Genomic DNA, 14147 nt, shown 5'->3' with positions numbered 1-14147 from the left:
GGATGGTGTCTTGTGGCATGTCCTACCAGATCTGTGTAAGGGTGGTGCCTAATGGACCGAAACATAATGTCCTAGAGGTGTTTTACTGGATTTAAGTCATCAAGGGATCGTGAAGGCCATTCAATTTAATCAATTCCTTCATCCTCCAGGTACTGCCTGCATAGACTTGTCACATGAGGCCGGGGATTGTTGTGCATTAGAAGGAAATCAGGACCTATTGCACCAGCGTAGGGTCTGACAATGGGTTCAAGGATTTCATTTTGATACCCAATGGCAGTCAGAATACCATTTTCTAGTAAGTAAGAGGTCCGTGCGTCCCTCCATGGATATGCTTCCCAGACCATCACTGACCCACCACCAAACTTGTCATGTTGAACAATGTTACATGCAGCATAACGTTCTTCTCCTTGTCTGCTCCAAATTCTTGCACGTCTATCACAGGTGCTCAGGGTGAACCTGCTCTTGTCTGTGAATAGTTTAGGCGGCTGTCGTGGACTTGCAATTCTAGTGTTACCTAGCAAATGAATGGAGGTAAATATGGTGCACAAGTAACTTCTACCTGTAATTTTTGTTGTTGTTGTTGTTGTTGTATTAAAACCCGTAGGCGTTATTTTTTTAAAATTTTAATTCTTGTAATTTTTGCCAAAATCAGGCATTTCATTTGAAGTGTGATAACTTAGTCATTTATGAATATTTTTTTCACTTTCAACTGCTCAAAATGTTCACTGGCATCAGACCTATCTATACATATATAGTTTAAAAAAAAGAAGTTTTTTTAATGCCCTCTATGGACAATAATAGCAGTATTATGCTAACAGCAAAATTAACTATGCTGTATATATATGTGTAAAATAAAGGTCTAATTTGAATATTTCATATGACATATTTAGAGGCTTGAATAAGTCCATAAGTCATAACAATATAATTTTTTATGCATGCCCAGTTTTCACACAATGGCTGTTTTCTGAATAGCACAAAACTCTTGTAATTTTGCCCAAATCTGGCATTTCCTTTGAAGTGAGATAACTTAGTCATTTATGAATATTTTTTTCACTTTCAACCGCTCAAAATGTTCAGTAGCATCAGACGTATCTATACATCTATAGTTTTTTATTTTTCGTTTTTTATGCCCCCTATTGACAATAATAGCATTATTATGCTTATAGCAAGACTAACTATGCTGTATATATATATATATATATATATATATATATATATATATATATATATATATATATATATATATATATATATATATATATAAAATAAAAGTCAAATTTGAATATTTCATATGACATAGTTAGAGGCTCAAACAAGTCATTTTCATGTTTATGACTCGTCAAAGAAGCGATTGCACCAGTAATCACGGAAAATGCATTATAACACATCAGGTTTACAGCATATCAAAAACTGTGATTTATAATGGGAGTCAATGAGCCAAAATCGGGCATTATTACAAGAATTTCGTGTGAATCTCTCCCTCCTGTTTGCAATAATTATAAATTGCAGCATGGCGCCAATTTGAACTTCTACATTTTTTAACAATCCTGGTGAAATGTCAGGTCCCTAGTGTATTTTTTCCAAATGCTTTTTCTTTGATGAAACACAGAAAAACATAAAAATGCCAGAAAATGGACAAATAACACCGACGGGTTAAACATTTTACCTGTAGAAAAAAGTATAAATTTGTATCTGTAAAAGTGATTTGTACCTGTAAAAAAAAAGTGTGCACCTGTAAAAGTCGTGATTTGTACCTGTAAAAAAAATAAAAAATACCTGTAAAAGTCATGATTTGTACCTGTACAAACATTTTTTTGTACCTGTAGAAAAAAGTGTAAATTTGTATCTGTAAAAGTTGTGATATGTACCTGTAGAAATGACAACTTGTAGTCAAAGAAGTCACCACTAGGAGTCACAAGTGTTTTTTCTGCTGCTGTCCAGTCACGCGACTTTTGCACCAAATCTCTCGCTACAAATGGTGCAAAACTGATTTGTACTTGTAGAGCACCGTGATTTGTACTCGTAGAAGAAGAGGGCGGGCTCTGGAGAATTTGAGCGGGCTAAGGCTCAACCTCATTGGTTGAGCAAACGACAGTGGGTTGAACTCAAATGACGCCAAGTTTTTATCATTAATATGCACAAGTCAGAAATTCCAAACAAACACGGTAGCCACACCAGTTTACGCGTCATTTTGGAAGAAGAGGATGTCCCAGGCGTGAACATTTCAACATGGTTCAATATACAAACATCGTGTGGAACAGCTTAAACGTTGGTTGACATACAGAGCACTCAAAGTGGGCAGAATACTGAATTATTTTTTTTTACCTTCCCTCCTCCACTACTATTTCTTGCGGCAAAGAAGCCGTTTTGTTTCAAATTTTTATTGAAGAATTTAACATCCATCCAAAGAAGACATTGCCGGTCTTGCGCTGGAGTGCTCGAACACAGCGCTCCAGAGTTTTGTGGGCGGTGCCCGCAGCAGCTGGCTTAGGACAAGAGGGGCAAGGCAACCACACGGGGAGAGGCGGGGTTATACTGAACTGGGCGTTTTACTTCTGCGTTAGAAAAATAAGACCGCAAAATAACTAATATTTTATAAGAAATTACATCGCCATGGTGTCAAAGATAAGATTTAATTGCCTATAGTTAACTGTGGAAGGGCTTAAAATACAGAGATACAGCCCCTTTAAGGTTCAAAATACAGAAGTTCATAATACATAAAAAATATCACAGTATTACAATCCTAATCTCATTAAAATAATGCCACTGCAAAGACGGGCCTGCCTTATCTTAATCCTAACATGTGAAAACACAATGTGGCCTTTTGACTTCCTCTAAATGACAATATAAAAAGAAAGCTGTTTCTGAGTCGATATTTTGCTAAAAAATAACATACAATATAGCTATAGAAGGTGGACTATGTCAATAATGTTAAAGGGCCAATGTGTTCCTAGGCCTTAATTTTTTTACACATTACAAACTATCACATCATTTAACATGGTGTGACTGTTCCATCTGCTCCGTGCTCACTGTCATCACATGGTCCAACCTTTTCGGCGTGTGATCGTCACGCCATATTTGACACTGTTTGACAACACACAAGCGCAGAAAAGACACAACCCCTCACAAAAACCACACACACATAAACCAAGGTTTTGTGCCTCGCGTAGATTAACACTATAGACACTTGCAACTTGACGGCACATGTTTTTCAGCTGAGACGCTATGTACAAACCTTTGATTGACAGATGAACGCTGGCTTCATTGGACACGCTCACACCGACCCGCAGCTGGAAGCAAGGCTATTTTTCAAGACTTTGGAACCTTATTTCATAATACTTGATGATCTTTTAGGTGCATTCAAATTTAGCAAACCAAGACAGTTTTTATTTTGCAAGAATTTGGATAATTCTACATTGATTTATTGTTTAAAGCTTTAATATTACATTTTACTCTTGCAAAAGTTAGATTTTAGTGATGTTAACACACCATCATAACCAGAGGTGAGAACTCAGTCAGTACTGACGTAAGCAAGGTTTTCATCCGTCACCGAAATCGTCACTAACCAGGTCAGTACTGGGTGCTGACGGACCTTCTCAGTCGGCCACTGACGGACTCCCGTTATGCTGACGACTGACAGAAATACTTGCCACGTGTCTCGCATGTGTTTGTAGGCTGGGCGATATAGAAATATTTTTCCATCACAATATAGGCTATTTTATATTATGATAACAATATATGCCACGATATATTTTCAGTTATTCTTTAAAAAAAAAATCTTCAACACACTATGACTGTTTACCTTTTCTCATTTTATGTCTAAGTGACATTAAACAGATGTGTAACAAGTGAAATATGCATCCATTAGCAGTGCTGCTATATAAAATTATCAAATGCAAACAGAAGAGGCACAGCGACCTATTTTTCACAATATGTATTCATCTAAATAAGAGGGATAAAAAATGTTCAGACAGATCTTGATTAAAAATAATCAAAATGATGAGGTCTACTGTGTAATGTAATTTTGATTTTATTGTGTAGATTTCAAAAGTCAAAATCAAAACTCGGGACTGCATTGTGAAAACAAATAACATTTAATGATATTAAATGTATTCACTTTAGTATTTCAATCCCTTCTCAATGTGGGAAAACCTTTGCTTATAAAAGCTGTTTAAAACAACACACAAGGACCCACACTGGTGAGAAACCTTTATCTGCTCAGTTTGTGGCAAAAGATTCTCTCATAAAATAAGCTTCAAAGTTCACACAAGAATCCACACTGGAGAGAAACCTTTTGCCTGCTCAGTTTGTGGGCAAAGATTCTCTCAAGAAACAAGCTTAGAAATGCACACAAGAACCCACACTGGAGAGAAACATTTTGCTTGTTCAGATTGTGGCCAAGAGTTCTCTAAGAAGGATACGTTAAATAGACACACAAGAACCCACACTGGTGAGAAACCTTTTGCCTGTTTAGTTTGTGAGCGAAAATTTTCAGAGAAGGGAAGCTTAAAAACACACACAAGAATCCACACTTTTGCCTGCTCAGTTTGTGGGCAAATATTCTCTCAGGGAACAATCTTAAAAAGGCACACAAGAACCCACACTGGAGAGAAACCTTTTGCTTGCTCAGTTTGTGGGCAAAGATTCTCTCAGGAAACAGGCTTAAAAGTGCACACAAGAACCCACACTGGAGAGAAACCTTTTGCCTGTTCAGGTTGTGGCCAAAAGTTCTCTACGAAGGATACGTTAAATAGACACACACGAACCCACACTGGTGAGAAACCTTTTGCCTGCTCAGTTTGTGGGCAAAGATTCTCTCAGGGAACAAGCTTAAAAAAGCACACAAGAACCCACACTGGAGAAAAACCTTTTGTCTACTCAGTTTGTAGGCAAATATTCTCTCAGCAGGATAAAGTCAAGAGTCATATATGTGCTGGTGAGATAACCTGGCAATAACCAAATTGATAATTGTTATTCACTCAAGGGAGTTCTTCACAATATCAATCTCGGACTGCTCCACGGTGGTTTGCTCGGGAAAGACAGGACGTTTTGTACAATACTTCGAGCTGATTGGACGATGCGGCATCTTGTTCACGTTTGTTTTGACCAATCGCGGCAACGATTGAAAATGTCGTTTTCAGTCTCGTCTTTGAAAAAAAAAAAAAAGCACAAACATCTTTACCAGATAAAAATGCACAAAACGCCTCTCGCTGTTCAAACTCAACAAGAAAACTGTGAGTAATTCTGCGAGAACAGAATTAATTGCAGTGTCCATTTGTCTGTTAGGTTTGTTCGTTTCCCCAGGCGTCAGTGCTTCCTGGTTTTGTCACAGCTGCATGTCCCGCCCTAAACAACACTTTGCGAACGGATCAGTGGGAGCAGTACAAGATGGATTCTCGTAGTATTTGTGAACAAATACCGCAATAATTCAGTTTGCTGGCAAGGTTACTGGAGACAAACAATAGTCAAGAAGTACTCGTAACAATTTGCAAAAATTCTAAAAGCAACCTGTGATCAAGTGTTTGGAGTAAGCACTGGGGGTAAAATACTTTTAAGCAGTGTGTGTGCATTGTACAATATTTTAGTGATGCCCATATGAATAAGTTCATGACTGATTAGATGGCCTGTGAAGAAACTTTGACTTTTGATGGGAAGGTGGGAAAGTGTAAATAATTCTGAATGAAATATAAATCATCAAACAGTGAGTCTTTGTCAATGAACAAGATTGGATATGTTGATTTGGAAGTTCCTTCTTGAATTAAGTTATTCAGTGTTCCTTTTGTTTTTATTTTCATGTATTTTTTTGTTATACTTGTTCTTATTTTTGTTAAATAGTACGTGTGTACCTTATTTAAGTTCAGCTTCCTTTTGTATTTGACTTGATAAATCATTTTTGTTGTTACGTATCCACCCTTTATCTATCTTTGCGTATCTATCCTTTTATCTTCAGTAGACTTCATTATTGCAAAAGTCTCCTGACTCGGCTCTCTCAAAAGAACATCACAGCTCATTCAGAATGCTGCACGGGGTTGCTGCAGTTCGGGTTCTGACCAAAACAAAGAGATCAGAACTTATCACTCCAGTCCTTAAGGTTTTACACTGGCTCCCAGTCAGCTATAGAATTCTGCTACTTTATAAATCACTGAAGGGTTTGGGTCCTGAATACATTCAAGAAATGCTGATTGAATATGAACACAGTAGTGCTCTGAGATCTGCAGACTTAAGTCAATTAGTGGAACCCAGATTTCAAAGTAAACATGGTGAAGCTGCATTTAGCTGTTATGCTGCACTCAAATGGAATAATCTGCCAACAGAAGTGAAGTCAGCCCTGTGTGTAAATGCTTTTAAAACCAGGTTAAAAACTTAGATTTTTCTTATACCTTTTTATTAATGTCTTTTAAATATTTTGAAATCATGTTTTTCTTTTAAAGTAATTGTTTTAGAAAACTACTCTTATTGCTTTACTCTAAATGTTTGCTATTAATGTGTTTTAACATCGTCAATGTATGTTCTTTTTGTAATTTTTGCAAGCTGCTTTTGTTTTCTCAGCTTTGCTTCTGAATGTTAACAGTTGTGTTTGCTGATGCTGTAAGTGTTGTGTCTTTGCTTGCGAGCGCATCAAGTGGCCTTGTGTGTGCTATAGAAATAAACTTGCCTTGCATCACAGACCTGTCCACTGCCGTAATGAAGTTGATGTGCGTTGAATGTCTGATTATCTTTTCCCAACATTTTATAAAAAAAAAATTCCTATTGGATGATTTGTGTGCTAACTGCAGTTCTGTACTTTGTATTGTTTTGCTGTTAGAATGACCATGGCAGATAGTCTTCCTCTGAGCCCGGTCTGCCTGAGGTTTCTTCCTACAATTAAAAATGAAGTAGAGTTTTTTTCTTACCACTGTTGCCGGGGGGCAGTGAGGGATTGGGTCAAGCCTTAATTCCTCCAGCCCACTGTCAAATCCGGCTCTGCGTTTAAAGGGTTATGGATTCTCGTTTCCCTCATCCACTGTAATGTCGTTTTCATGAGGTGACAGGTTACAGAAGCCACTTAAGTCGGCATCGAGAGAGATTCGTCTAGGTTGCTAACTACCTCCTTATTTATTGCCAGCCCGTTCTCGCTTCATTCCATTTCATTGGACAGCTCCCTTATTGAGTGACCCTGTGGCAGTGATAAGGTACCGGGATGATCACAATATTTTTACAATATAGCTCTCTTACTAAAATATTTGGGCTTTTGTTATTGACTTAGATAAGTTTAGCTATCTTTGTTAAGATGGCTCGGGCTATAGTCTAAAATTGTTGGTGAGCCTAAATACACTATGGCAGTGGTTCTCACCACTGTCCTCAAGTACCCCTATCCAGCCTTCCATGTCTCCCATAAGCAACACAGGTGTTTCAAACGATCAGCTAATCGGTAAGATCTGCATGAAGCCTGATAACGATCCTCAGCTGTGTTGGCTGTACGAGACATGTCCTCTTGTGGCTCTCAGCCATTTTCAAAGTATGCGGTGCGATCGGTGCAGCTACAACGATGAATGGCTGAAGCTCAGCGGCTATATGCTACAAACACTTAAATTGCGCATGTGCCGCTAGGAACGAGCATGCACGACGTTATGTCAGATTGATTGACAAGATCGAGAACCAATCGTTAAGATGATCCACCTGGAAGATGCAGCAACAAAAGATCCTTGAATACACCTTTAAAATATACTGTAGATGGGTCTAACGCTTTCTTAATCCTTATTTTCATGAAATACAGAGTGAGACTATCTTTCATGGGCTTTCAACTTCCCTATAACAATGTAATAAAAATCTGTTTCAGAGTAAATATTTTGCCAAAATAAAACATGATTGCAATAAGCAAGCAACTTCTACTAAAGGTGGACTTTTCTGCTTCTGAGGCTGCATGAATGCACATCCAGAGACCTTAACTTCAATTAAATCAGTTTTGTAACCTCGGTGGCCGAGTTTGAGGGTTCTAAATGTGTAGCATTAATTTAGAGGGGCAATTTGGTCTTTTGGATATATTCTTAACCCATTACAATTTAGTCACAACCCCAAAAATGGCGTGCCTTTTTCCACAGGCTTAGGGCTTCCCGACACCTTTTCCTCCATCTTCTCCAGCCCATCATTGCCACACCTGGCGTGTCTCAAAACGAGGGTTAGAAATATGCTGAAATCCATGTAGCCACAAAGATATATTGAACAATAGTCAGTCAAGGGAGATGCGGAAATTTCACATTTATGGACATTATGTACTTAATTGTCGGAAAAACTTTTCCTATAACAACTTATTCTATTTGAATTAACACAGTCTATTTTTAAATAATACATTGATCAGTACCATATTTATTTCACTATTATTGCTGAAAGATAAGAGTGAGTGAATCTTTAGTGACATATAGGTTGTTTTGACTTCTTTCGTTCACTCGATGTCCCTTTTTCAATGAAGCACCAAATCTATTTCGGCACAATATGAAGGAAAACCTTCATGCTTACCCACCCATGCCCATCTCAAAGGATAACTGCGTGATTATGGAGTCACAACACTGCCAATAACATTTGGTATTGAAAAAAAAAAAATTTAATTGTGGAAAAAGCTGCATTGACATTGAAACAAGTATTGGCATTGTTAAACAAGTGTTGGCAGTTGTATTGAAAATAAAATACAGCCATTAATAAAACACTATTTGCTTTAAGCACATTTTTTTTGTATTATGTCTTTTTCAATGGCAATCTGCAGATCTTTTTTACACTTTTTTTTCCCGAGTGTCACAGGTTTTCAGTTTCAACTCTGGTTTTCAGTTTTACTTCTTTTTTTTCAGTTTCAACTTATTGGCAGTGTTTTAAGGTGGGGGGCGGGGTTGTGGTTGGGGGCAGGGCTTTGAGCACAAGAACGCCTTCCAGCTTTTCAGGAGCTCTTCTGTTGGCTAAATGCAATACTCATGGGCTGCTTGTATCTCAATTGTTGTATTATAAACTATTTTTGGATAACATATCGTCTAACTCTATTTTTGTATTTTGTAAGTGTTTTGTGGAAAACACTACTTCACCTTTATATTTTTATGCAGGATCGTGAGTGGTCGGCGGCAACAATGAATACACAGAGACTGATATGCTTTGCTAGAATAATCGTGCCTTTTATTCCCCGCAAACAGCAATCAACATCTGGGCTGTGCTAGAATAATTGTACCTTTTATTCCCCGCAAATAGTAATCTATATACACCTCTTTTTGCTAGAATAATGGTGCCTTTTATTCCCCGCAAACAGCAATAAACACACTTCAACGCTAAGCAGCAGAAGATGATCATCATCAGCGCTTACCTTGACACTAGACCGGAGAGCCCACGGTCCGGGTAAAACGAGCTGCAATAACGGCTGGGCAATGCTACGTATTCCACAGCTGACTCTGCCCGGGCCGTGTGCCGCTCTGTCTTTTATTCGTTAACAAAAAGTTGTGAGCGTGAGAAACCGGGCTGTCCAAGCCCTTTCCCAGACACTCTCGAAAACATGTTTGCGAAGCAGGGAAGGCTGTAGTATAAACAAGGTATTCACTCCCAGGCTGATTCCGCCCTTTATTTACAAATTGTTGGGCACCTGGATTCGTACAACAGTTCAGGACAACAACATATCCTTATATAAGAGGTTACATGAGGACATATCAAACCATGGTTATTTTCCCGTCATTCCACCCCCTGGACTCATGAAACCTCAAAATATTTTCAGATAACGCATTGGTCCTGGCACATTTGTCCAAATCAAAAATGGGTTCATTATAGACCCATACCCCTGTTATAGTTTTGTCGTTTGATGACCCTCCCATAATTGACCAGTATGGAAAGTGATCGTTTCCCATAGATATTATTATCCGTACATGTTATTAAAAAATATCGTCCCCTTATTCCAAAAGTGTTCTAGTTAATTTGTCATCCATGGCGCGTTTTACCTGTTTTACATAGAAGCAAGTACATACATTGAGTAAAGATATCGCACATAATACCACAATAAGTACAATCAATGGAGGAGTCGTTACTTTCCGTGCAAAGGGTGATAATCCTGTGAATATATCATACCAGTGCGACGCTGATGATTGTTCCACCGTCTTTGCCACTGCAAGTACCTTTTCCCTGGCCACCACTGTCATTATCTGCAATTTTGTAATTGGTCTTTCACCATCTGTTTTAGCACCTTAGAGTCGCTCAGTGCGCAACTGTACTTCTCCAAGGAGATACCCAAACGGTTGTCATGCAACACCTCCCACTGGATCAAGGTGAGAGCTGTGGCATCAGTGAAATTGGTTAACCGATAAGTATGATTGTTCCATGTCCACAGGTAGACATCCTAGAGGCAGCCAGAGAACGGTACTTTCGGAATTATTTGTCATTACAATTGCTTTAAATCGATTTATTTGTACTTTGGCATGTATGTATTGCAATGAACACGCAGTCCAATTCATCCAATCAGTCATATTTTGCAATACCTCATCAGTGGAGTTGTTTACTCTTTCTCGAAACTGCACTTGTTTTTCCCAAATTAATATTCTGTGCTTGACCTTGCACTGCAGTTGGCATCCACTGTGCCACTTTTACGAATGCATCATGTGTGTATTGTCCAGTGTAATGCAGCTTGCTTGTAGTAATCTGGTTGTCAATCAGGTTGGCGAATCCCAGCAACGTTCCCGTCCCCCCCAGAAGAGTGTCCTACCACGTCCGTCGAGCACGATGACACTCTGGTAAGATAGGGAACTTGATTGTCCAACGTACTTCAGTTCGAATCAGTCCATGTGCCATCTTCATACAGGTTGGCACGATAGGAACAACGTGGGTTGTGACATAGGTGATTGTCCAGTCAGTGCCATTGCTCTTCCCGGTGCAATTCCTTTTTTCCGTATCATACTCACATAAAGAACACGTGGCATCCACCGTCAGTTGGCACCCTCTGGCTATCACAGGAATGTCCTGGCCACGGAAGCAACTCCGACACACCTGGAGCGGACAATCACTGCTTACGTTGGCAATCAGGCAGGCTTGCCCGCCTGGACAAGTACAGTCGTCCTGGGTGCGGTTGTCAGCGGCGTTTCTCCACTGTAACCAAAACCACCCCACGCGCTCCAGCGTTCGTCCAACACCGTCTGAATCGGCTCCCAGCAAAGGACGATCATCCCCATCAGGAGCACACCACCTGCAAGGCGTCCAGGGCCCACTGTCGGGTCCCCTGGATACCCCAATGTCCGCTTTTCTGATGTACCCATCTTGCTAGGCCCACCGTGGATTCCCTCTGCACTATCATCGCTTTTACTAACTGGTCTATCGCTTGATTATGTAGTGCTTCAGAATCTGTAATTTTAGGGTGTGCATCTACATGTGAGACCGTAATTGTCACACCCTGTACTTTGTCCCAAATGTCTTTCCATAGCTCTGCACCCCATACCTCAATTCATGTGTAATTTCCACCCATGTGCATGCCATGGGCCGCCCAAAAATGGAATTATTATTATTATTTTTTTTTTTAAATGGATGGTGGGTGGCAAATGGCCCCCGGGCCGTAGTTTGGACACCTATGTCCTATGTTTTGACTTCTGGGAAATTAAAAGGATATCAGACATTTTTGTCTAAACATCAAATTTACACAGAGCTAGTTATAAATCGTGTTACATAATATGCATTTGATCACACATTGTTTTATTTCCCCTTTAAATCCACAACATCACATCGTAATTTTTCTTAAATTACATTACAATCGTAAGAATGTTGAACACAAGGAACTGTCAGGTTCCTGAAGCTCATGAACAGCGTGTGACATTGTATTGTTTGTAGCCGGCCAGTCACTCACATAAGGCCGCTGTTCCAACATAGCCATAACATACGCTTCCAATAAATCACTTTCTCCTCCCTCAGTAACACCAACGGATATCACAGCATTAATTCCTGACTCAACCGTGCACAGCGTGTGACATTGTTTTGTTTTAGCCGGCCAGTCACTCACGTAAGGCCACTGTTCAAACATAGCCAAATCATACGCTTCCAATAAATCACTTACTCCTCATAATTCCAGATATATATCACGCCAGTCGTCTTCCTCATCACTATTACAAATGTCACCCTCCCACGAGGGATCATACCTCCCCCATCCTGTAGTGCAGCTTTGGTTACAAAGGCGCGCACATTTTTCATGGATGGTTGTTGTTTCTTTTTCTTCGCTTTATTTATTTTGGCCACATGTAGAGCAGATTGCTCAGCCATGTCTCGGTATTTCCCCAGCTGCACTTGTATGACTTATGCTTGGGCTACCGCCTTATCACCTTTTTCCGTAATCATCTCATCCTCCTTTTCATGTAACTGTTTTTCCAATTGCTTAATTTGTTCCGTTTGTTTTCGCCATGCAGAAGCCATTAGTCACAACTGTCTCTGCAGAGCGTCTATCGGCTTTCTGCCAGTTACAGAAATTTGCTGTAGAGCCGCGGATAGCGCTGTAGGACCTCCGTCTTTCAGCACTTCAATCCACGGCTCCATACGCCCGCCCCCTTTACGCAGCTCCTGAGCTACTGTATACGTGGGCGAACATTCATCCCAACCGGGTATACTTTCTGTATGACCCGTTTGCTCTTTCGTTCTACTGGTGTAGTCTTCCGACTTCTTCTCTTTTCTCCGAAACATTGTACCGTAGCCACTCACCTACTTCTCTTTACCGAGAAGTTAGGAAACCAGCCGACAACGCCAAAATGTTTTGTGGAAAACACTACTTCACCTTCATATTTTTATGCAGGATCGTGAGTGGTCGGCGGCAACAATGAATACACAGAGACTGATATGCTTTGCTAGAATAATGGTGCCTTTTATTCCCCGCAAACAGCAATCTATATACACCTCTTTTTGCTAGAATAATGGTGCCTTTTATTCCCCGCAAACAGCAATAAACACAACTCACTTTTGCTAGAATAATGATGCCTTTTATTCCTCGCAAACAACACACTTCAACGCTAAGCAGCAGAATATGATCATCATCAGCGCTTACCTTGACACTAGACCGGAGAGCCCACGGTCCGGGTAAAACGAGCTGCAATAACGGCTGGGCAGTGGTACGTATTCCACAGCTGACTCCGCCCGGACCGTGTGCCGCTCCGTCTTTTATTCGTCAACAAAAAGTTGTGAGCGTGAGAAACCGAGCTGTCCAAGCCCTCTCCCAGACACTCTCGAAAACATGTTTGCGAAGCAGGGAAGGCTGTAGTATAAACAAGGTATTCACTCCCAGGCTGATTCCGCCCTTTATTTACAAATTGTTGGGCACCTGGATTCGTACAACAGTTCAGGACAACAACATATCCTTATACAAGAGGTTACATGAGGACATATACAAACCATGGTTATTTTCCCTTCAGTAAGTCAGTCCATATTTGGTTATTTGGGTTTATTGCGTACTCATCCGTCAGTTGTTTAATATGATCTTCCAGGTCTTTTTCTATTTTTTGATCCAGTTTCTTTTTATAAGATGAATATGATATAATTTTACCTCTAATTACCACTTTCCCAGCTTCCCAGAGAAGAGATGGAGATAAGTTTCGGGAGTTATTTATTATTGCCCACTCTTTTTTTATAATTTTGTCGAACTCTGCATCATTAAGCAGTGAGATGTTAAAACGCCATGTCGGGGGTGTTTTAAAAGTATAATCAACTTTTAGGGTGAAGAAGATAATTAATAATAGGATGTATTTTTATACCAATTTTATCAGCAATATAATTATTCGTAAGGAAAAAATAAATTCTTGAAAAAGATCTGTGCACCGCGGAAAAGAAGGTAAATTCCTTCTTAGTCAGGTTTTTAAGTCTTCAGCTGTCGACAAGGCCAAAATCATCCATATATTCCCTTATTACTTAATCGGATTGTAATCGCCTTATACATGTTGTATTATTAGAACGATCTATTAATGGATTTAAGCCTGTGTTAAAGTCTCCTCCAATAATAACAGTAGAGTTTGCTGCTAAGTCAAACAGCTGAGAGAAAAATTCATGGAAAAAGGCCGGATTATCATTATTAGGGGCATATAAATTACCAAATGTATATACTTTATTAAATATAGTTACCTAATAATGTATCAGCCCTCTGGGTCTGTTACTGTATTATTTAGAGTAAATTCTTATGTATGAGTATA

The 14147-nt window shown here is 39.5% G+C and overlaps 1 protein-coding gene across 1 annotated transcript in view; it reads left to right on the top strand.

Moving 5' to 3' along the window:
* The window catches only part of LOC147155517 (uncharacterized), a 132126-nt gene extending 120869 nt beyond the window's left edge, over positions 1–11257 (top strand). Inside the window, exons 5-9 of the mRNA XM_086066627.1 lie at positions 4307–4936; positions 7591–7612; positions 10184–10268; positions 10331–10359; positions 10927–11257. Of these exons, the coding sequence (XP_085922753.1) occupies positions 4307–4936; positions 7591–7612; positions 10184–10268; positions 10331–10359; positions 10927–11257 (1097 nt within the window). The remainder of the gene's footprint in view (positions 1–4306; positions 4937–7590; positions 7613–10183; positions 10269–10330; positions 10360–10926) is intronic.
* Positions 11258–14147: the final 2890 nt, after the last annotated feature.

The sequence above is a fragment of the Leptonotus elevatus genome, chromosome 21, assembly GCF_054856555.1.
Source record: "Leptonotus elevatus isolate MCC_2025b chromosome 21, RoL_Lele_1.0, whole genome shotgun sequence".
Lineage (NCBI taxonomy): Eukaryota > Metazoa > Chordata > Actinopteri > Syngnathiformes > Syngnathidae > Leptonotus > Leptonotus elevatus.
This window is presented reverse-complemented; position numbering and strand designations above follow the sequence as displayed.